At 36.8% G+C, this 26117-nt stretch overlaps 1 protein-coding gene across 1 annotated transcript; it reads left to right on the forward strand.

Moving 5' to 3' along the window:
• The first annotated feature begins 3606 nt into the window (after nt 1–3606).
• LOC114088214 (prothymosin alpha-like) lies at nt 3607–4006 on the forward strand. Its single transcript, XM_027929800.3, has one exon. It carries the CDS (start codon nt 3644–3646, stop codon nt 3989–3991), a length of 348 nt encoding a protein of 115 aa, XP_027785601.2. The 5' UTR covers nt 3607–3643; the 3' UTR covers nt 3992–4006.
• Nucleotides 4007–26117: the final 22111 nt, after the last annotated feature.

Below are 26117 nucleotides of genomic sequence, written 5' to 3' on the forward strand. Positions count from 1 at the left end.
TATTTATATGGGGTAACTTCAAAGGCTTTCTACAGAATGTTCTTAGCCAATTTAGGTAGGAGGTGGGCTGCCCAGTTCCCAGTGGGTCACACCCAACTCTGGAGCTACAAGATCAGTCTTTCTAACTCAGTAAAGACAGAAGTCACGAGCATGCACTTAATGGTAAGTGGGAGGAGCCACAAAATAGCTTGCAATGCCAAACCTAAATCTCCTTGGCTCCAAGGCCAAGTGAAGACACTCAAATAGCTCAGGGGTGGCTCCCCACACTTGGGGACTTCTCTTTCTTGAGGAAGGGAAGTTATATCATTTCCTCTGGGGATAATATATACCAGTGGATATATGCTACATAGTTCTATCCTTACAGACAATTCTAGGAGATATTCCTGGCACCTCTTGGGACTCTTTGGAGCAGAGTGCTGGATGCCTATAAAATCCCACATGGTTTTCCTCCTTTCCTGCCTCACTCTTCCCACTTCATCATTCCTCTTACAATCATCGTCCAGACAAATCACCTACACGCCAATCCTTGGCTCTCTTTACGGAAAACCAGACTAAGATATGGTGAAGCTCTGTCATTATCCTAAAGACATTTTTATCCAAAATTTGAAGACAGAACACATTGGGTAGGTTTGTATATGACAAAAAAACAGAATGAAATACCCAAAGTTTTAAGATGATTCAAAAAGATATTGATAGGTTAAAAAAATAATAAAAGAATGAAAGTTTATATTAATTAATTATTCTAAACTCTTAACATCAAACACACACCTGAAGATGGATAAGACTTTTGATACAGAGGATCTAGTAAGCTACTACAGTAACTGAAACTGGCCAACACTTTCTGGAGCTATGCATATTCTGATATAAATTCCTACTGGGAATTGTCAAATCTGTATGCAAATAAGTATGAACAAAACTATTCATCACAGCATGTTTATTATAGAAAAAAAAAAGTTTGACAACTTTAACCATCAATAGAAAAATGGTTAAATAGACCATGGTATATCCATACAAAGGAATACTGTGAAAACTCTAAATATAATAAAGTCATTTCATATTTACTAGCATGGAAAGATTTTTTACAATGTAAAAAATGTTGAAAAAGCAGACCATAAAGTACTATGTCTGATATTATTCACTTTTATAAAACATATAAGCAATATATATGTATTTAAGTGGAGTCATGTGCCACATAATAATGTGTTGGTTGATAACAAATAATGCATGGTCCTGCATGATTTATCACTTAGTGAAATTGTATCTGCTGTAGTTCAAGGATCCTCTGACATTCACACACCGACAAAATCACCTAACTATACATTTCTCAGAATGTGTCCCCATCATTGACATATGACTAATTCATAAACTTTTAATGTATGAAGATCTTACCTAAGTGATTTTTTTTCCATTTTCTTATCTGTCTATATATATATATATATATTAGAAACAATATTATATTCCTGTTATAAGAAAAAAGAATCATGAGTTTCAGCTGCCATCATGATCCAAATTAATAATATGTGATATAAATACAAATTTGGTAGAAGCATGCATTTAATAGCTCTATTAATAGTTGATAGAATTTTATTTTTTTAATTTGTTTTAATTAGTTACACATGACAGTATAATGACCTTGACATATCATACATTTGATTGTTTAGGACTTGGGAAGCACAATTTACTCTTCCCAACACTAGTCAGACCACATCCAGACTCTTCCTTTCAGCCTGGATTCCCCTTATTGAGAGCGACAATGATAAAATAAACAGCCTCAGAGAAGTGTCCCCAGAAGAGCAAAAGGCCAAGACACTTGTTGTTGAAAAAGGGCTGATGACACTGAATGTCTATCTTTGACACCACACCCCGGGGCTACACTGAGAGTTGGTGTCAATCACAAAAGGGATTCTGTGTGAAAAAAGATCTGGATCATTTTATATAGCTTTTGGATAAAAAGATAAAAATCAGATTTTCACTTACAACAAGAGGAGGAAAGGTAGAGAAAGAGACGAAGGGAAGGAATTTTGTAATAATTCAAACTGTTTGAAAACTAAATAGGCCAAAGTGGTGAGTTAGTTAATACATCATTGAAACTGTGCAAAATGCATGTTCAGGGGCTGGGGTTATAGCTCAGGGGTAGAGCCCTTGCCTCGTACATGTGAGGTACTGGGTTCGATCCCCAGCACCACATAAAAATAAAGAAAGAAAATATTTATTAAAAATGTATGTTCAAGCCCACTGTCAGACTCTTCCTTTCAATACAGTGGGGCTTCTTTTTTTATTGATTATTTTCAACTGTACAATAGAATTTATTTTGACACAACTGTAAAAGCATGGAATATATCTTGTTCTAATTCAGTCCCCAATACTTCCCCTTCCCCTCCTCCTACTACCACCTCCTGTTCCCTCTCCTCTACTCTACTGATCTTTCCACTATTTAGTTATCATTCATCAGTGTCTTGTGGATGTAGTGGGGCTTCTTGTATTGGGGATGATCCCTAATATTCTTTGCAGCTCCACAGTGTTACAAAAATTCACTTCCATTCTTGCATCCTTCAAAATACCATCTACAAAACAGACGACAGGAAATAAATCAAATGCTTGGGTTCAACAGCCCATGGAAATAAGGATAACTTAATTCCCTTGAGTGAAACATGACTCATTCAGAGCATTCATATTTCAGCACTTTTTTTTTCTGTAGTTTGGAGAAATTGTTACAAAAATGCTAAGTGTACAAGAGGAGAATGTCACTTAAAGTTGGGATTATGTCATTACTTCCACATTGCAGTAGTAAAAGCTTCTTGTCCATATTCCAGGCCTGGTTTATCAAAATGAACACGGGAGATTTGGGTAACTGTATAATCCTTCAAATGAGAAGTCTCATAGCAGTAATCCTTTCATAAAAAGTTTTCCTCACACACAAAAATTCTCACTATTATGAACCTGTTTCATCTGCTAAAAATAAGTGAACTACTTACTTATCTCATAGATTATGATTTATCTAAAATACATGTAAGTTATAATAAAGCACCTTCCATTAGTATAACAAATAACCTTAAAAATAGAAAATATTATTTAATATAAGACACATTCACCATAGGAATTAAACCTCAGACCTATAGTTGTTTCTTGTAAATGTGTAATTGTTATATAATGGTCCCTCATGAAACTGACCCATTCACACAATTCAGAGTCCCCTAGTGAAGTAGAATTTGTTCCAAAGGAAGAGTTTCCGGCACCTTGAGTTCTTGTGAGCAGTATTGGGAGGACAAGCAGGTAGAATGGCTCAAAGTCCAAGTTCCATGGTCCCATCAGACAGAAGCACCAGCCTAGAGAGATTTGGATGCTCAATGAGAAAGACAGCAATGGTTTCCTGGAACACTGGTCTTAAAGAAGTGATAAAAGGTAATATCAAAGTGAAAATAGAGCTGATCATCAGATTGATGCCCATCCCAAAGCAAGGTAAGAGTAGTCCATGAGCCCCACTGGCTGCTCTGAAAAGCCATCTTTGCATTGTTCCTGGGTCCAGCTCCCCACTCGCTGCAACCACCTCCACCGCCGCGGACTCCGGCAGCTTTATGGCCAGAGTCCCTGAACCCTAGTTTCCTTTTTAACCCACTGCATCAGATCACCTGCATGCCCCACCATGTCAGACGCGGCCGTGGACACTAGCTCTGAAATCACCACCAAGGACTTAAAGGAGAAGAAGGAAGTTGTGGAGGAGGCAGAGAATGGAAGAGTCGCCCCTGCTAATGGGAATGCTAATGAGGAAAATTGGGAACAGGAGGCTGACAATGAGGTAGATGAAGAAGAGGAAGAGGGTGGTGAGGAAGAGGAGGAGGAAGGTGGTGGTGAGGAAGAGGATGGAGATGAAGATGAGGAGGCTGAGGCAGCTACGGGCAAACGGGCAGCTGAAGATGACGAGGATGATGATGTTGATACCAAGAAGCAGAAGACCGATGAGGAGACTAGACAGCAAAAAAGGAAAAGTTAAACTAAAAATAAAAGGCCACCCTGACCTATTCACCCTCCACTTCCCGTTCAGAATCTAAACGTGGTCACCTTCAAGTAGAGAGGCCCGCCTGCCTGCCCATTGCTGGCAGTGCCACCTGCAGATGACACACGCTCTTCACCACCCAACCAAAACCACAACGTGAATTTGCAACAGGGGAGGAAAAAAGAACCAAACTTCCAAGGGCCTGCTTTTTTTCTTAAAAATACTTTTAAAAAGAAAAATTTGTTTGTATTTTTTATTTACATGTTATATTTTTGTACATATTGTTAGGGATCAGCCATTTTTAATGATCTCAGATGACCAAACCAGCCTTTGGAGCGTTCTCTGTCCTGCTTCTGACTTTACTTGTGGTGTGACCATGTTCATTATAATCTCAAAGGAGAAAAAAAAAATTTAAAAACCTTATAAAAAAAAAAAAGTAAAAGCAACAAAAAAAATCTTATTTCAAGCATTCCAGTAACTTTTTTTTAATGTATGTACTTTAGCTGTACAATAAGTAGTTGGTTTGTATGAGATGATTAAAAAAGCCAAAGATAAAAAGATTTCTTTTGTTTTTTCCTTTTTTTGTCTATGAAGTTGCTGTTTTTTTTTTTTGGGTTTTTTTTGGCCTGTTTAATGTATGTGTGAAACAATGTTGTCCAACAATAAACCAGAATTTTACTTAAAAAAAGAGTAGTCCATGAAACTCTTCATGGGTTTACCTATGAAGTCTACAGTTGAAGCTCAAACTCTTATATGGAAGCCCCTGTGTCTCTCAGACCAAATCATTAAACCAAGTCTTGACTAATTAGCATTTATGGAGTGTTTACCATGCCAGACTCTGTGAAAAGCTTTACATATTCACTGAGTCCTCTCAACAACTCCATCAAGTGGGAACCATTATTTTCCTATTTTGCAAATGTAGTGATTGCTATTTATGAAATTTTCACAAGATCATGAGGCTAACTTTGGTCTTTCTGACACCAAACTCTATACCAAATATCTTATCCTAACAGTGAATTCATGAATAAGGAAAACTTCTCACCATTTCAGAGCTAACTATACTTTGGTACTTGAATATTTAGAAGTGTATATAATTTGCCCTATTATTTCTAGTCAAGTTCCTTGGGCTCAGCCAGCACCCTAAAACCTTCGTACACATTCCATAATTCTAGGTGTTCAAAAAGTTAATCCATTTATAAGCATGAATTGAGAACCTTCTAAGTACAAAATGCCAAATTAAGATCTAGGTATGCACAATGCCTTGCAGATATGCATTACAGCTTAGAAGGAATAAGATAATCAGAAGAATTGAACAAAGGTAAGAAGACACAGACAGCAAAAGAGAAATTGAAAAGATAAGACAGTCTACAGACCCAGGAATAAGAGAAGAGAATGGCACCAAAAAAAAAAAAAAAAAAAAAGATAAAAACAGGCAAGGGAAATAACATGACCCAAGGTATATTTATCAAAATAAAGATTTGGGCTTACATGATAAGAACATTAGCAAGATTTATGAGAAACAAGTTTCTAAAGGTAGATTTGGACCCAATATTAAGGAACACAGTTGTTTTGTTGTTGGTGTTATTTTAAATAAGAAATCAGGACATCATTCTATAGGCCATGGCTGAGGAATACAACCAGAACTAAACTTCTGTACCCCTAACCACATTCTATATATGTTAATTAAAAAAAATATGGTGGGGGAGATGTTGGTCAAAGGGCACAAAGTTTCAGCTAGGCAAGTGAAATAAGTTCTGGAGATCTACTGTACTGCATGTTAACTAGAGTTAATAATAACAACGTATTATATGCTTGTAAATTGGTAAAATAATGTATCTGAAATATTCTTAACACACATACGCACACAAAAAAGTGAGGTGATAGACACGTTAATTTGCTCTTGATTTTACCACTTCACAGTGTATGCATATGTCAAACATCACACTGTATACCAGAAATATATACAATTTATGTCAATATACTTTAATAAACCTAAGGGGAAAGAACAAAATGAAATAATAAAATAAAAATAATGGGCCCTATGCAAAGTAATACACTTTAGTCAGGTTTACTTGAGTAACCTGCTGCTTTACCCCTGTGAGCTTCTTGGAGGACTTCTTCCCCGTGTTTTACTTTGATTTTTGTTTGGTTGGTTGGTTTAAGTTTTTTACTCTTAGTCAAGACTGTTTTAAAAGTAAATAAATACATAAATATTATGGATATAAAAAAAGCTTAGTTGATGGGAGCCGGGATTGTGGCTCAGGGGTAGAGCACTTGCCTAGCATGTGTGAGGCACTGGGTTCAATTCTCAGCACCGTATATAAATAAATTAAGTAAAGGTCCACCGACAACTAAAAAATATTAAAAAAAAAAAAAAAAAAGCTCAGTTGATCAAAGACTTTTTAAAATTTGGACAAACTAAACAAACACATGCTCAGTAAGCCTTTAATATCCATGTAGGATATGTGGTTAATTCTAGTCTCCTTGAGTTCACCAAATTATATGTTTTTAAATAGTTGACTCTATTGACTCAGCTAACTAAGTTTAGATTGCAAAGTTTCAGTTAAGATAAATAAGTTGACCTCAGGAAAATAACCAGGAGTAGCTTGACACAAAAGTGCTACTATGAAAAAGCCATCTCATTTGGCTTTCTTACAAGGCAATTCATTGGGGCAATAGGTCCCACCACATCAATGATGAGTACAGATTTAGACCAGATCTATATGCCCAAGGCAACTGGAGGCTAGAACTGAAAGCTCAGGACGGGCTCTAGTAGAGAATCACAGCACAGGGAATTTTAGCACTAGAGTCAAAAAGGATATCAGGGTAAAAACCGTTTTCCAAACACAACCATATTCTCTTTTGACTCTATCAGAGGCGTGTATTCATTATGGGTTTGTTTGAGCCATCCCAGGCAGGGAGGTTGCTTTTCTGAGAACTCCTGGGTGAAATTCCTGGGTTCAAGAATGCCCAAATTATGCATTCACCCTGCCTTAGTTCACAGTCCTAGGTTCAAATACAGCCCAGTCACCTGGAGGTGGGCATAACCTGCTAAGCCTCAAACAACTTGTTTTCCCTGTTTTCATCCCATTTCCTGAAGAAGCTTTTCACTGAATCCCATTGGGTTTCCCACTCATTTAAATAAAGCCCACAGACTCCATTTTGAGGAATTAGACCCAGTTTCCATCAGAACTGGTCCCCATTGTATCCACTTTTCACTTATTTTTCTTTAAATATTTTTATTAGTTGTTGAGGGACCTTTATTTATTTTCATGTGGTGCTGAGTCTTGAACCCAGTGCTTCCCACATGCCAGGCAAGCACTCTATCACTGATACACAACCCCAGACCACAATTTTCACTTATTTTCGTGTCTTATTTCTTAAATTTCTCATACCTTAATGTTTATAATCTGACTCACCACCCTAGCTCAGGGAAACTGAGTAAACCTCACACCAGTCATAGCATGACTCTCTTTAGAAAAGTTCTGTGTAAATAGTTGAGTCATATCCAATTGTCTTAATGTAATTTTTAAACTGAACCATAAATCTATTTTCACTGCAAAACATTATAGCTAATTTTATGTATTCGGCATCCCCTGCTTTGGGGTTTTCTGAGGTTTCTAGAGATTTTAGTAAGTCTTTTCAATTGATGATAATCAGTGAATCAACCAACTGACCAATGCAATTAATTTGTTTATTCAGAAAGTTTAGTAAGTACCTCTCATGGTCCAAGCAGTGGACACTGAAGATGTAAGAATGAGTTAGGCAGTACAAGCTAAAGTCTAGCAGGGAAAATGACATTGAGTATCTGCTTTGAACTATGGCAAGCTGAAACAGTAGGTGTAATTAGTTGGGGATGCAAAACCAAACACCAAGATGTTCTATCCTCAAGATGTTTTCCCCGACATAAAATCAACAAAAGTGAAAGATTTATAAACTTTGGAATGAAAATTTTGACTTTGAAGGTTGTCAAAGGGATCACACACACAAGGTTTGAACTTCAGTATCATCTCAGTAATGTGATGGTGGTTTTCCTTGTCAGTGAGGGAATTTGTCTGAAAAAGTCCTAATTAATGAGTCTTCCTCTGGAATCTGGGTTGAGATGCTAAGAGGGCTCTCCATGCTGGCACAAAGCAATTTGTACACATTTGAGAAATGATTCTGTAAAGAAAAGCTTCAAGAACATCATTACATTTGGAGTGCACCTGCTGGGGAGGCAATTTTGGGACATTATTAGATGATACCTCGGCAGCCGATAAGGTTGGAATGTGTAATTATTGTATTTATATTCTTACACTCTGCCGAGATTCTGCATTGTAAAATGCTGTCATTTTCCATATGGTTTTTTTTGCCCTGCTCTTTAGTCTGAGGTTCATTTGTTTTTCTGGTGTCATAATAACTTTAGGAAGGGGATGGTGAAGCACAGGGTCAAGATGTCCCCCAGAGGATAAACAGAAGATGCACCCACACCACTGCAAAACTCTTACAAATAAAGATAAAAGATTACTTTTTATCATCACAGTTTGGGATAAAGCAGGTTTGTTTGTTTTCCCACAATAAATAATTAGAAATGTTATACCATAAATTCAAGCATGAAAGGATATACCAAATTATTTTTTGTCTTAAAATGAGTGTGCTTAAAGCAGGAGCAATTTCTGACCCGATTAGGAGAGCCACCCCCAAGCATTCCTGGAGCTTGTGACACACTCCCACCCTGGGAGTCATTCAAAGGCCTTACATTGTATGACTACAGGAAGAACTTGCACATTTGAGGACAGCCCTCTACCTTCAGTCCACAGCAGCAACATCTGAGACTGCCAATTCTATGCCCACTTAATCTGAGGTCAGCAGCTCTCTGCTTCTATGCTTTGCCTGGGGCACAGGAGTCTTTGTGAGTGCCTGGGAATCCTGGAGCTGGGTCAGCTTCCCTGATTCTCTGTGGGACCCTTTTCCCTGAGGTCTGGTTACCTCCGCAGGTGGGGCGAGGGCAGCGATCCCTGGTGCTCTCAGATCCATCTTCCTTTCCTCCCTCCCCTGACCCTTGACTAGCATATTCCCCCTCAAAGAGCTCAGATTTCCAGGGGAGGAAAAGCCAGAAAGACAAATGGTTCATTTTTTTCTTCCAAACATCAATAATTCTCCTCTATGGCAAGTGAGCAGAAGAGCCCAGCTACTTGGAAGGAGAGGGGGAAAAAACAACAACAAAAACACAATCAATATCTCAATATATCATTCTGCTACAATGAAACAACCTCATTCAACTTCAGGAGAACTAGAAATAGTTAAGCTTCAGTTCCAGATTGGGGAAATCTCTCTCAGACTTCTTTCCTTCAGTCAGTGCAAAGTAGGAAGCATGAGAGCAGAACCTGTCCTCTCGTGAGACTAGAGATGGAATTAACAAAAAGGCTAGCTCTCTTCCCTCATTCACACAGGAAAGTGTAGAAGTCAATGCAAACCAGAGCAGGCCTGGAGCTTCCTATTTCACAGCAAGGCAAAGTGTTCATATTTGTTAAGATCACTATGCACACCGGTGATGAGGTGACACAAAGTACAGGTCTACTTTGCCTCTGGAGTGGTATCCTGACTTGATTACTGGAAGCAGGGTGCTAGGGAATAGCCATTTATGGTGTCACACTAGAGATTAAAACCTTTGAGAAGGATGTGATATAATCAGAACCAACACCTCTAAACTCAGATTAGGAGGTACGCTTCTCAGGTACAGCACAGGAAAAAAAAAATTAATGCCCACTTTAATGGGAAAATTGTGGATATGTGACCTAGGATCCCATTTAGAGTAATGCCCATTCACTTCTGAAAGTTATTTTTGGGTAGAAACATAAAATAATACAAAAAATAAGATAATTAAAAACTGCCTGAAGCCAGATGAGTGGGTTGATCATTATCCAGTCTATCCACCACCCATTCAGCAGCAGCCTCCAGGGAAATTTTGTCTTGGCTGATATGGAAGCCTCATGGCCAAGGTTCTATCTTTAAAATAGAGGTATAAATAATGTGCCAGAAAGACATTTGAGCAATCTTCCTAGACAAATTATCACAGTGGTTGGCCCTCTTAGTTGGGGCTGAGTTGATATTGGCTGAATGAATGGATGATTGTGTGAATGAATAAGTAAATGGGTGACTGCAAAGGCCATTTGAATGAAAGGAGCTCCAGAGATTCTTTTCACCAAGAGCAGAGCACCGTGAGACAAGGATGGAAATGAAAACAGGGCCAGAAAACTCAGCATCCTGCATGCATGTAAGGAACTGGACAGGGTTCAGTTGGTAAAACTGGGAAACTTCTGATGGATTTTTAGCAGTAAGATAACTTGCTGTGTGCTTTAAGTCTGATTTCTGCATTTAGAATAAAATAAAGTATATAAACAGAGATATGAAAAATTGTGATCTATACATGTAATAAGAATTGTAATGCATCCCACTGTTGTTTTGTATTTAAAAATAATAAAATTAGGTCGCTTTCCCGCCTTCTCCGACAGCCGGCACGCGCCAAGCCAGATGGAGGAGGAAGCCCGGCCCTGCCCCGTGTGCTAGTCCGGAGGAAGCCCATCAACCCTTAAAACCCATCAAAGGGGGTGTGGCTACGAGCACGGTTCTGCGGCTGATCCAGGTACCCAGTTTCCAACTCCCCCACCCTTAGCTGCCATAACTCAAAATATTTCCCACAAGCTTTTGGGGGTTGTAGCTATCAACGCAAAACAACAACTGTACAGGCACCTGGTTTCTACCTCAGAGACTAGAGTAGGGAAGATACAGGTGGAAGCTCATTTCCTTTCACACTGGCTATACCCACCACCCTGAATACAGAGGCTCAAGCTAGGAATAGACAACACCACCTACTGGAAGCAAGGAAAACAGTGTTCTGAGAGACTTTTTTTTTCTTTTTTCTCTTTCTTTCTCTCTTTTCTTCTCTCTCTTCCACAATTTCAACATATGTGAAACCAAGAACTGTGCATGAACAACCAAATTACCAAAGTAATATAATATAGAGGAATTGCATATACCCCACCTCCCCCCCATTTTTTTTCTTTATTTCTATCTTACTTTACTTTTCCTTCTCTCTTATTTCTCTTTTCTTCCTTGTTATTTTTTTCCTTTTTTTTCATTCATATTCTCTCTATCCCACTTTCAATCTCCTAACTTTTGCTATCTATACATAGGGTAACTATCTAAATACAGATAGGAGGTTGAGTCTATACATTCTTCCATAAATTACCAGTCTATTGGTTAGAGTTCTCCAAAGGTGCTAAGTTAGTTTAACCTCATACCCTCACTCTTTTCCCTCTAAGTATAACATCCTTCGTCTGAAATTAAGTTTTCTATATGCCACCAGATATGGTATGCCTTTTATGAAATTAATGAGTATATTCTTAAGTAATAATTAAAACCAATATCTATAGACTTAGAATCTAACTATAAATGTATTAATAATGAAAACTTGTGCTTAGATAATGTACTGTTGATATTGGGAACTGTTAACATTGTCTTTCTCCACAAAAGAGGGATTTTGGAGCTATACAAGAACAATACAAATATATAAGGGGAAAAACATTAACACAACAGTTTCACAAAGCTAGAAAGAATCATGAGCAGGATGAAAAGACAAGGAAAGAAAGGACCACAAACAATACAGGTCAATTCAACATTGGATGAGGCAATATCTGCAGCTGATGGAATGTCAGACAAAGAGTTCAGGATATACATTCTTCAGATGATCTGGAGTTTCAAGGAAGACATTATACAGCAAATTCAGACAATGAAAAATCACTTAGACAATGAATTACATAAACAAATCCAAGAAGCAAAAGATCAACTCTATACGGAGATAGAGGATATAAAAAACAAACAGAAATCCTGGAAATGCAGGAAACAATAAACCAAATTAAAAACTCAAATGAGAGTATTACCAGCAGAGTAGAACACTTAGAAGATAGAACTTCAGACAACAAAGACAAAGTTTTTCAACTTGAAAAGAACATAGACAGCTCAGCAAGAATGTTAAGAAATCATGAGAAGAACATCCAAGAATTATGGGATAACATAAAGAAACCAAACCTAAGAGTTATTGGGATACAAGAGGGTATAGAGGTCCAAACCAAGGGAATGAGCAATCTATTCAATGAAATAATACTAGAAAACTTCCCAGACTTAAAGAATGAAAAAGAAATCCAAATACTAGAAGCCTACAGGACACCGAATGTACAGAATCATAAGAGATCCACACCAAGACACATAATAATGAAGATGCCCAACATACAGAATAAGGAGAGAATCTTAAAAGCCACAAGAGAGAGAAAGCAGATTACATTTAGGGGTAAATCAATCAGGATAACGGCTGATCTTTCAACACAGACTCTGAAAGCTAGAAGATCCTGGAACAACATATTTCAAACGCTGAAAGAAAAAGGGTTCCAACCAAGAATCATGTATCCAGCGAAATTAAGCTTCAGGATTGAAGATGAAATAAAAATCTTCCACAATAAACAAAAGTTAAAAGAATTTGTAGCTAGAAAACCAGCTCTTCAAAACATCCTTGGCAAAACATTACAGGAAGAGGAAATGAAAAATAACAATGAAAACCAACAGCAGGAGGTAGTATAGTAAAGGAAAAACTAATCATAGAGGAAAAACAAATCATGTTAAGTAACATACATAATCAAATATGGCTGGAAATACAAACCATATCTCAATAGTAACCCTAAATGTTAATGGCTTAAATGCACCAATCAAAAGACATAGGCTAGTAGAATGGACTAAAAAAAAAAGATCCAACAATATGCTGCCTACAGGAGACTCATCTGATAGGAAAACACATACACAGACTGAAAGGGAAAGGTTGGGAAAAATCATATCACTCATACGGACCCTGGAAGCAAGCAGGGGTGTCCATACTTGTATCAAATAAAATAGACTTCAAGCCAAAGGTAATCAAAAGGGATAAACAAGGACACTACATACTGCTCAAGGGAACCATACACCAACAAGACTTGACAATCATTAATATATATGCCCCAAACAATGGTGCAGCTACGTTCACCAAACAAACTCTTCTCAAGTTCAAGAGTCAAACAGACCACAACACAATAATCATGGGATTTTAACACACCTCTCTCACCACTGGACAGATCCTCCAAACAAAAGCTGAATAAAGAAACCATAGAGTTCAATAATACAATTAATAATTTAGACTTAATTGATATGTACAGAATATACCACCCAACATCAAGCGGATACACTTTCTTCTCAGCAGCACAAGGATCCTTCTCAAAAATAGACCATATATTATGTCACAAGGCAAATCTTAGCAATTACAAAGGAGCAGAGATTCTACCATGCATTTTATCAGATCATAATGGAATGAAATTGGAAATCAATAACAAAATGAGAAAGGAAAAATCCTACATCACATGGAGATTAAACAATATGCTACTGAATGAACAAAGGGTTACAGAAGACATCAAAGAGGAAATTTAAAAATTCTTAGAGGTAAATGAAAACTCAGACACAACATATCGAAATCTCTGGGACACTATGAAAGCAGTACTAAGAGGAGAATTCATTTCATGGAGTTCATTCCTTAAAAGAAGGAAAAGCCAACAAATAAATGACTTCACACTACACCTCGAAGCCTTAGAAAAAGAAGAACAAATCAGCAGCAAATACAGTAGAAGGCAAGAAATAATTAAAATTGGGCTGGGGATGTGGCTCAAGTGGTAGCACGCTCGCCTGGCATGCGTGCGGCCCGGGTCTGATCCTCAGCACCACATACAAAGATGTTGTGTCCACTGAAAACTAAAGATAAATATTAAAAATTCTCTCTATCTCTCTCTCCCTCCCTCCCTCCTCTTAAAAAAAAAGAAAGAAATAATTAAAATTAGAGCTGAAATCAATGAAATCGAAACAAAAGAAACAATCGAAAAAACTGACAAAACTAAAAGTTGGTTCTTTGAAAAAATAAATAAGATTGATAGACCACTAGCCACGCTAACAAAGAGAAGAAGAGAGAGAACCCAAATTACTAGCTTACGGGATGAAAAAGGCAACATCACAACAGACAATTCAGAAATACAGAAGATAATTAGAAATTATTTTGAAACCCTATACTCTAATAAAATAGAAGATAGTAAAGGCATTGATAAATTCCTTAAGACATATGAACTACCCAGATTGAGTCAGGATGATATAAACAACCTAAACAGACCAATATCAAGTGAGGAAATAGAAGAAGCCATCAAAAGACTACCAACCAAGAAAAGCCCAGGACCAGATGGATATACAGCAGAGTTTTACAAGAACTTTAAAGAAGAACTAATACCAATACTCTACAATCTATTTCAGGAGATAGAAAAAGAGGGAGAACATCCAAATTCGTTCTATGAGGCCAATATCACCCTGATTCCCAAACCAGATAAAGACACCTCAAACAAAGAAAACTACAGACCAATATCCCTAATGAATTTAGATGCAAAAATCCTCAATAAAATTCTGGCAAATCGGATACAAAAACATATCAAAAAGATCGTGCACCATGATCAAGTAGGATTCATCCCTGGGATGCAAGGCTGGTTCAATATACAGAAATCAATAAACGTTATTCACCACATCAATAGACTTAAAGATAAGAACCATATGATCATCTTGATAGACGCAGAAAAAGCATTTGACAAAGTACAGCATCCCTTTATGTTCAAAACACTAGAAAAACTAGGGATAACAGGAACTTACCTCAACATTATAAAAGCTATATATGCTAAGCCTCAGGCTAGCATCATTCTAAATGGAGAAAAACTGAAGGCATTCCCTCTAAAATCTGAAACAAGACAGGGATGCCCTCTCTCACCACTTCTATTCAATATAGTTCTCTAAATACTGGCCAGAGCAATTAGACAGACAAAAGAAATTAAAGGCATTAAGACAGGAAAAGAAGAACTTAAATTATCACTATTTGCGGATGGTATGATCCTATACCTAGAAGACCCAAAAGGGTCTACAGAGAAACTACTAGAGCTGATAAATGAATTTAGCAAAGTGGCAGGATATAAAATCAACACGCATAAATCAAAGGCATTCCTGTATATCAGCGACAAATCTTCTGAACTGGAAATGAGGAAAACCACCCCATTCACAATATCCTCAAAAAAAAATAAAATACTTGGGAATCAACCTAACAAAAGAGGTGAAAGATTTATACAATGAAAACTACAGAACCCTAAAGAGAGAAGTAGAAGAAGATCTTAGAAGATGGAAAAATATACCCTGTTCATGGATAGGCAGAACTAACATCATCAAAATGGCAATATTACCAAAATTTCTCTATAGGTTCAATGCAATGCCAATCAAAATCCCAACGGCATTTCTTGTAGAAATAGAGAAAGCAATCATGAAATTCATATGGAATAATAAAAGACCCAGAATAGCAAAAACAATGCTAAGCAGGAAGTGTGAATCAGGCGGTATAGCGATACCAGACTTCAAACTATACTACAGAGCAATAGTAACAAAAACAGCATGGTACTGGTACCAAAACAGGTGGGTGGACCAATGGTACAGAATAGAGGACACAGAAACCAATCCACAAAACTACAACTATCTTATATTTGACAAAGGGGCTAAAAGCATGCAATGGAGGAAGGATAGCATCTTCAACAAATGGTGCTGGGAAAACTGGAAATCCATATGCAACAAAATGAAACTGAATCCCTTTCTCTCACCATGCACAAAACTTAACTCAAAATGGATCAAGGAGCTTGATATCAAATCAGAGACACGGCGTCTGATAGAAGAAAAAGTTGGCTCCGATCTACATATTGTGGGGTCGGGCTCCAAATTCCTTAATAGGACACCCATAGCACAAGAGTTAAAAACAAGAATCAACAAATGGGACTTACTCAGACTAAAAAGGTTTTTCTCAGCAAGAGAAACAATAAGAGAGGTCAATAGGGAGCCTACATCCTGGGAACAAATCTTTACTCCTCACACTTCAGATAGAGCCCTAATATCCAGAGTATACAAAGAACTCAAAAAATTAGACGATAAGTTAACAAATAACCCAATCAACAAATGGGCCAAGGACCTGAACAGACACTTCTCAGAGGGGGACATACAATCAATCAACAAGTACATGAAAAAATGTTCAACATCTCTAGCAGTCAGAGAAATGCAAATCAAAACCACCCTAAGATACCATCTCACTCCAGTAAGATTGGCAGCCATTATGAAGTCAAACAACAACAAGTGCTGGCGAGGATGTGGGGAAAAGGGTACACTTGTACATTGCTGGTGGGACTGCAAATTGGTGCGGCCAATTTGGAAAGCAGTATGGAGATTCCTGGGAAAGCTGGGAATGGAACCACCATTTGACCCAGCTATTGCCCTTCTCGGACTATTCCCTGAAGACCTTAAAAGAGCGTACTGTAGGGATACTGCTACATCGATGTTCATAGCAGCACAATTCACAATAGCTAGACTGTGGAACCAACTTATATGCCCTTCAATAGATGAATGGATTAAAAAAATATGGCATTTATACACAATGGAGTATTACTCAGCACTAAAAAATGACAAAATCATGGAATTTGCAGGGAAATGGATGGCATTAGAGCAGATTATGCTAAGTGAAGCTAGCCAATCCCTAAAAAACAAATGCCAAATGTCTTCTTTGATATAAGGAGAGCAACTAAAAACAGAGCAGGGAGGAAGACCATGAGAAAAAGATTAACATTAAACAGGGACGAGAAGTGGGAAGGAAAGGGAGAGAGAAGGGAAATTGCATGGAAATGGAAGGAGACCCTCATTGTTATACAAAATTACATATAAGAGGATGTGAGGGGAAAGGGAAAAAATATCAAGGGAGAGAAATGAATTACAGTAGATGGGGTAGAGAGAGAAGATGGGAGGGGAGGGGAGGGGGGATAGTAGAGGATAGGAAAGATAGCAGAATACAATAGTCACTAGTATGGCAATATGTAAAAACGTGGATGTGTAACCAATGTGATTCTGCAATCTTTATACGGGGTAAAAATGGGAGTTCATAACCCACTTGAATCAAATGTATGAAATATGATATATCAAGAGCTTTTTAATGTTTTGACCAACCAATAAAATAAAATAATTTAAAAAATAAATTAAAAAAAATAATAAAATCAATTAAAAAATTGTAATGCAAAAAAAGTACATGAATTGGCATGAACATACTTTATATACAAAGATATGAAAAATTGTGCTCTATATGTGTAATAAGAATTATAATTCATTCCAATGTCCTGTATTTAAAAGAATAAAATCAATTTTTAAAAAAAGAATAAAGTGGCATATAAAAGACAAGTAGGATGCTAGAACAATAGTGCAGGAGAAAGATGATGGTGGCGTGGGCAAGAGTGGTGCTAGTAAGGGAAATGACAGGTTGATGGATCCAAGATGTTTGAATGCTAAGTTTTGTTGTTTTAAGTTCAAGATACATGTGGGGCATTTCTAAAGAGAAGAAGGCAGTTGGATATGAGTCCTGAGCCCAAAAGAAATATCTAACTAGAGATAAAAAGCTTGGAATCATCGGCATAGATGTGGTACTTAAATTACAGAAATAATTAGACCAGCAAAGAAGAGAGCATGACCTTGAAGAGGGTCCAGGACCCGGCCCTGGGGAACTCCAAGATGAAAGAGTCAGCTAGAGCCCAGAGTCTTGGAAGGCAGAAAATCAGGTGAGGATGGTATTGTCACAAAGTGGGAAAATGTTACAAAGAAGGAACAAATAACTAGGCAGAGGTCCAGTAAGAAAAAAGGTAGAGAATGTTCCACTGGATTCAGCAAGAGTAAGTTATTTTGACTATGACAAGCAATTCTAACAGAAACCAGATTGGAACAGTAATGACCATTGGAAAACAGAGATTACATTGTAGACAGCTCTTTCAATAAAAGTATATTTGCACCTTCATTTTTTCCATAAATTCTATTTGATTCTATAAAACATACAAAAAAACATTTTACATGTGCCACAAAATTAACAAATTGAAAGAATTTCAGCCATTGAAAAGAATAAAATAGATACAGATATAGATATATTTTGGCATGCAGATAAACAAGGTATGTAGTTAAATGTGAAAGAAGTTGAAAAATAAAAATAAAACAAAGAAAATTGACAATTAATATATATGTTGAAAAAAAGCATTGAAAACCAACATTATGTATTCTTAGGAAAAAATACATAATAAGAAGTTATGAAGGAATACATAGCAAATTGATAATAGCAATTAACTATAAGCATGGGATTATGAAGTGTTTTCATTTCCTGCATTGTGTTTGTATACAAATTTTACACAGGTATGAATTATTTTCACAATTAAGAAAAATAAGTTGGTTTTATTTTTTAATGAGTACAACCATACAAAACATTGTACCAAAAAGAAGTGCTCTTAAGTCAATCATGACAGGAGCTCACATTTAATTGGTCAAAGCGTGGCCTAAAAGTCTTAAGCATTCAAATAGCTCTACAGAGGGAAAGACCCTCCATCTTTGCCAGAGAATTAGGGCTCATTATAAAACATCCAGTAAGGAAAATCTTTCAAAATTCAATCATAAAGTCCTATCTTCCCACTAAAGAAATATTCTTTGGTACAAAGTATACTATGACTTTGAGAAGAACCACAGATGGAAGGTTATCTTCAAATCAAAGTTTAAAGTATCTTCCTTCTAAATTTGCTTTTATGGTGATCATTTGATTAATTTGCTTTCTTAGTTCTAATAAGTTACTAATAAGCAATCAGGGGAATGCAATGTTTTCAAAGTAGGGTCAGACAACTTGGGGTCGTTCTACAATAACTAGTAAATTAAAGATCTGAGGCCATAGTATGCCGAAGTCAATATTAGACATGTTTATACATCCAGTGTGTGTATCTAGCTAACCGAACAATGCAGCACAAGAAAATTTTCTTCCCTAACCTCCAGGGCCACAGCTGGCTTCCAAGGAGGAAATTTCATTATTTGGTGGTTTGTGTTAAACTACAGATTCTGCTTTGCTTGTAAACTTGTCATTCTGTGTCTGGGTTCTATATTTGTGACTGAAATACAAGGGCAGTGAATCTATACACTGAGAACCCAGAATGAAAAGAGGCTTCCTTTTGTTTGTTCTGACTCCCAATCCAATCAGTGCCGGGACCTGTGAGCTGAGGTGAGGGAACACAAAATGAAGAGAAAGATGATCTATTAGCTCTGTGCCCCTTGCAGTCGTATGTTTTCAGCCAGGTCACCCTTTGATTCATATCTATTCCTGGACACAAATTTTTTTCTGTTCCAGACCACTTTGTCTCTTTTACCTTTCAAATTCAAAATAGAAGGGGCTATTTCTTTGTTTTATCAATTTACAAAATGTCTCTAATTTGCTGCTTTCATTTGCACCTTTCTTTTGCCTGCCAAACAGCTGTGCACTTCACATTTTTCTATAATTCGAACATCTATTCCAACATTTATATTTTTTTCCTAGTCCTCTTGAAAACAAACAACAAAATCTCTTATGAGTCATTCATTCAATTGTTCACATACAAAGCTATTATGACTCAGTCTGGGAGAAATATGAAATATGATTTGATTAATAATTAGAGTCAACTTAGAGCCCAAAAGGTTCAACCATCTAATTCTACAAATGAGGAAAAAATGAAGCCTAGTAATATATGGCAACCTAGTAGGGTATACTAACAGTGGCTCAAACCCAGGACTTCAACCTGAGGATGCATTTGAGAGTTTATTTATATGCATACGTCAGTAATAACAGGGCCAACGGGAGCATCACATTGGCTTTACATTATAATCTTTTAGGACTATTTGTCTTTCCCCAATATAAATGTTCTGAAGAATAAGGACTATGGTATGTTCCTTTTACTCTTAGCAGCACATCTTGCACATAGCAGGGCTGAATAAATACTTGCCACCCTCGTTGTGTCTTCCACCTTTGTACTTGACCTTATGTTAACAAGATGGCTGCTGAGGAATTAGTATCACTCACAATGTCATACAGAGAAGAACTGATTCTAGATCAAGTGTGTTCCTCTGGACCAATTACTGTTAAAAGATGTGGAGTCATCATGTCTGATTTTATGAAGTCACCAACAACATCTATGTAACACTATATGCATTAACCTGGAAGTTTGTTTATATGACAGACATGTAAACAAAAAACCTGAAATATTTTGTGAAACAAAGCTTTTTCTTCTGTTGTCAATTTCTTCCTTAATATTGTCAGATTGCTTTTAGAATTTTGTAAAAAAAAAAAAAAAAAAATCCCCCTAGGGAGGATAGGAAGGGCAGCAGAATAGAATAGACAATATGATTGATGTATGTACATTCCATGTATGTATTATATATCAAAATGCATTCTACTGTCATGTATGACTAAAAAAAATAAATAAATTTTTTTTAAAAAATCAGATGAACATTAATACTTACATACATAGACCAGTTTAAACAAAAGACTTTGACCTCTAAGAGCAGCTGGAGACAGGCTCTCCATTGAGAACTGACAACAAGTTTACTTTTCTAATATATAGTAAGAGTAAACTTAAGGTTGCTGAGATAAGTGGGGACACATACTATTTGTGGAAAATGGAAAAAAAATAGCACAGTTAGGGAAAGGTCTTGGTCATCCTTCTGAATTTTTTTTTTAAGTTGTAGATGGACACAATATCTTTATTTTATTTGTTTATTTTTATGTGGTGCTGAGGATCAAATCCAGGGCCTCACATGTGCAAGACAAGTGCTCTTTCACTGAGCCACAACCCCAGCCCTCCTCTGACCTTCCTATAGGCTCCTTAGAAGCCAGCTTCCAAAGAAGAGGGTGACACCCTGGAAGATGCCAGAGTAACTCATTCTCAGTGTGCTGTGATATAATGAGAAGAGCAGGAACCTCAACACCCCTTGAGCAGGTCAAACCAGCCATCCACACCTGCTGGGACACATTCCCGGAAGGTGAACAAGCAGAGGAAAAGTGACTAAAACAATGAAACTTTACAGTATTGGCAATATTGATTTTCAGTGTGGGAGGTTATAATGTTCATTTATTTTATAAAGCTTTCTTATAGGTTGTGGCCAGGAAACTTGTTAGTGAGAATATGATACCCACCACCCAGTAAATACAACATAAGAGAAATTTTCTGGGGTTTAATGGATGGAACTTACCCAAAGTGAGCATTCCCAAAAGACACATGCCATGGGGTTCAGAACAGCTCCATCCATTTGCCATTCTCCTTAGTGTCCTTCGGCAGGTGCAGGGTACTGAGTATGAAATCTAATGGACTAGTTTATTCTGTAATAAACAAATATTTTCATTTTGTCATCTAAAGGTAAGAAAATTTTATATTGTATATAAAGAGTAATACATAATAAACATCAAAATACATAATCATTATAAGTGGCAAGTAAACTTTTTTAAATATTCCACGGGCCTGATAATCAAAGAAGTACAAACTAAAACAATACAGAGCATTTTTCATTTACTATATTAGAAACATATATAACAATATTAAGTGTCACAGAAAGAGATATGAAACTAAAACAAATGTTCTGGTGCTAGTGGCCATGTAAATTAAAACCATCTTTTTTGGAGAGAGATTTGGTATAAAAACAAAATGATCAGCAAACTCATTGCAGAAATCTAATTCAAGATAATTCAAAGTGCAAAAATATTTGTATATCCAAAGAAGTTTGTTGATATTAGCCTAAACATAAAGGAACCATTAAACTAAATCAAAAAATACAACATCAAAAACTACTGTGCCACCAACAATAAAAATTAAAAAAAAAAAAAACTACTGTGCCACCCTTATAAACTATAGTTATGAAGGCTATGCTGAATAAGACAAAATATAATTTAACCCACACTTTAGCTTTCAGATATAGAAAACTATCCTTATTTTGTCCATAATTAATTTAGTCATACCACTGAGCCCCACTGGTTAAATGGGGAAAAAATAACTTTTTCAGCTCTGTGCAGTTTGAGAATCGGTCCAATTCAATAATTTAATAATAATAACAATCCCTGCAGGTACTTGCATATCCTCTTGGCAGTCTGCCTCCCTTTGTAAGGAGATATACACACATGGCAGCCTAGGGTAGAGCTGAGGTTGCCTAGGCTCAGCCAGAGTTTAACTAGACTAACTTAGCACTAATGGTTGGCATTCCTGATCTCTGGAGTGAGCCATTAGACATTCAAGATGAGTTTCACAGCTGTTACAATATATGGTCTTGTCCCTCCTGTTTGGACACATTAGGACTCTGTAGATAACTCCTCCCTGGGTAACTCCTCCCTGTCTTTTAAGCTTCCACAGCAGAACTCTGAGATGGAGCCAGGTCCCCACCCAGTGCACTGGCCCAGCATCCATCCCTGCCTCTGCCTTAAGTAGGACTGCAGCAAGCCCACTGGCTGGTTTTAGCATCTGTGCTGCATAGGAAGTACTCAAAAAAAATGAATATTAGCACCCTATCCTGTGCCTGACCACCTTGCACTACTATTTTTCTGGCTGTGGCTAAGGAGAGAGTACGTAATAATCTTTCTGCTCAGAACTGTCCCCAATGGTTACCTCACACTTCTGAGTAAAAACTAGAAAAAGAGAGCTTAGAACTCATCTCTTACTGCTTTGTTCTCCCCTCTCTCCCTTTCTCTTTCACTCCTCTTCAACCTTCCTTCAGTCCCACCAGCTTCTGAGCCCAGATGGTGGAGCTGTTCCTTTATTTCCCTTAAGACATAGTGTCTCCCCAACACAATCAGAGAACACCAGGGGCTAAATCAGATTCAGCTGTTAATATGCTAGGGTTAAGAAGAAGTTAGAGAACTGAGTAAATCTTCTCTCAAGCCTCACTTGAAACTCTTGGCTTAATCCTATTTTGAATGTCAAAATAAATATGACTTTGTCTTTCAGTCAGAATCCTTTAACAATTAATATAGAGAACCCAACTCATATGTGCTTCAACAGAAATGAGACCAGAGGTTTCCAAGTTAGTAAAATTAGTGTCTCATCAATATGATTTTAGGTTCCTTTCATAACTTGGTTCTCCCATGCACTAGTGCAGAGAAGCAAAAGAACCATCTCTTTCCTTCTTTCCTCAAGAGCAAAGAGAAATCTTCCACCTATCTTCCATTCTATTGAGCAGACCAAACATTGACCCTTATGTCACAGATAAGATCATTCTCCCCTGAATTTTCCTCCAAGAGGAAAATACCTCAAAGAAATCAGAATACTGTTAGCAAAGAAGACCAGTGAAACAGGTATAGAGTAGGGAGTTGACAAGTATCTGGCTTTCAGGTTTGGGGCTTGGTTTTATTCTGTAACAACCTCACATTTTCATGTGCCTGAAAAAGTTAGATACAAAAGTTGGATCATCACTAAAGGAAAAATGGACATTAAACATTTTTAAATTATAATCCTTGTTGTACGTTCAAAATAGAATACTGAATGACAAGTCAGTTGAAAAATGTGCATTGACTATGACTAAAATCATGTTTAAAATGCACTTTAATACAAATAATAATAATAATAATGATAACAATAGTAATTGTGATGAGTCTTGAGACTGTTGGCAATTTTCCAAGTTTTTATAATATGAATAAGTTTCTTATGTAATTTTTAATTACAAAAATTCCAAGCTCCATTCTATTTTACAAGTTCTTTTAAATTTCTCATAATCATTACCCTCCAACATTCTTTATTTTAACATCCTATTAAAGGAAATAACCTGTTCACCTTACATATAAGCACAAATATTATCTGTGAACAAGATAATTAAATAAAATATCCCTCTGTCATAAGTGCATGTTTGCTCTATCAAAATGCCTTTAAATGCTCTCCCTCATTAAATCTGAAGAGGATATTTCCCCTATTTTTCCCATAGCCACTGTAAAATTCTAATGGGCTTTGTAATTGTTTCCTATTTTTCAAGGCACTTTCTAATTTGTACATTAGTGACACGGAAACACTTAAGTTACTATTTTTGAGATAACACTCACCCCTAAATCACCTTTAAAGGGACTTCTTAATTCTACTCTCTTTATATCTTCTAATTTCTCCAAGCCTAAGAGTGAGCCTGGCTTCCAGAGTAGTTAATATTTTGTTTGAAATATGCAGAGGTTTCTACTATTGTGCCAACTGCCATTTGGGCAGAAGTTGATTCTGAATATGTGCTTACCTGTCCTGCACCTATCTCCCTACCACCCAACCTGTTGCTTGCTGTTATCTTTGTCCCAATCTTCTATCCCCACTCTAAAACTTATTGTCATATAAAATAGTGAACCAAGCAATGACTAACACACATTCCATCTTGTTTAAGTCCATTTGGTCTCTTTAACAAAATTCCATAGATCAGGTAGCTTAAAAACAACAGATATTTATGTCTCACAGTTCTAGAGAATGGGAAATCCAAGATCAAGGTGTCAGTGGCTTTGGTGCCTGCTTTCTGGTTCATGAGCAAAGACTTCTAGAGGCATCTTCACATGGTAGAAAACAAAAGGCATCTCTCTGGGTCCTCAAATCCCAATCCTGAGTGTGCTGCCCTCATAATCTCTCCAAAGCTTCTCTCCTGATACCATCACGTTGGTGACTAGTTTCAACATATAGATTTTGGAGAAACACAAACATTCAAGCCATACCAATTCTTCTCTTCCTCTCTATAATTCTGGGATAGAAGAGGTTTGAAGAGGTAGAAGCAAAATCTTTCTAACAGAGCTTTGCTAATTTCTTCATTAAAATACATCTTCATCATAAACTGAAACATCTTTTCAATGCTGGTTTTTCTTTTCAATTAATCTTGTAGCCTAAGGCTGATTTATTGAAATAGCTCTTTTGATTTACTTCTTCCTCACCAGACTATGTTATTTGCCAAACTGTATACTTATTGCTTCCCATTTCTCTTGCCCTGCCGCCTTTTTCTTTTCTTTTTCTTCACTTAGAAATTACCACTATGAGTTTCTCCTCTAAAATCCTTAAATTCTTAATGGGGTGCTATCCATATAAAAGTTGTTTTGGTTTTTAAGTAGTCACAGCTATTACCATTAATACCTCAAAGCAGTAAAAGTATCTTTAAAACTTTTTTTACTTCTTAGTCAAAAATTATATATTTCATGTAAACTGTTTTCAAAGAACTAAAAGCCTACTTCCCTAAAAAAGAAATAAAAATATGCACAATTTCTCACGAATATGATCTTTACTAAGAAAATGAGAAAAGAAACATTCTTTTAATCATACCATGTTTGTGTACAGATAAGAAATTATGTTCACCTCTACAGATAAGAAATTTACCTGTGGTTTATAAATATTGTATGGACATATTAATTTGATAAATGTTATAAAATGTCAGTCAAAACATTGTGAAAAAATAATGTTTGTTGCTTTAGAACACTAGAATTAGGGGTGGCCTTTGACCAAGCAAAATCTAAGAAAGAGGTTCCAGGATGAGAGTGCTGATATGACAAAATTAAAAATAAATAGCCTTGATTCTAAGACCAAATAACAACCAGAGCCTGCAAAGTTCTTGGGAACTTCCCTCTGTGGAATGGAATACTGAGGAGAAATAAAACTCCTGCAATGGGTATCAGTTGAACCAAAATTGTTAGATTCTTTGCAAAACTGATCGAACTGATTCTCCTCCATCTCCATTACCCTCCATAGTCCCCATCCCACACTGACTCAGTTCCACACTTTGACTTGCTTTGACCATTGAGATATGATACAAGCAGAAACACAAAAAGCACCTGCCTTACTTGCTACTTTTAAGAATTCTCAATCATCACAATGTAAGAAACTTGGGCCATCTTGAAAATGGTAGGAGACACTCAGCTGAGTCATCTCTGGCACCCTATTGACCTCAAGGCAACTGTCAGGCACAGAAGTGAGGCTATCCCACACTTTCAGCCCAGACTAGCCAACTCAAATTAGAAATTGTGAAAATAATGCTGTTGCTTTAGACCATCAGAATTAGGGGTAGTCTATGACCAAGCAAAATCTAAGAAAGAAAGAGGTTCCAGGATGAGAGTGCAGATATAACAAAATTAAAATTAAATAGCATTGGTTCTAAGACCAAATAACCAGAGCCTGCAAAAGCAGCAAAGAAAACGTCAACTAACTCTGAAAAA

The sequence above is a fragment of the Marmota flaviventris genome, chromosome 2, assembly GCF_047511675.1.
Source record: "Marmota flaviventris isolate mMarFla1 chromosome 2, mMarFla1.hap1, whole genome shotgun sequence".
In the NCBI taxonomy this organism is placed as follows: Eukaryota; Metazoa; Chordata; class Mammalia; order Rodentia; family Sciuridae; genus Marmota; species Marmota flaviventris.

Coding starts and splice junctions, on each gene's coding strand:
- LOC114088214 (XM_027929800.3), top strand. CDS start 3,644: ATGTCAGACGCGGCCGTGGACACTAGCTCTGAAATCACCACCAAGGAC.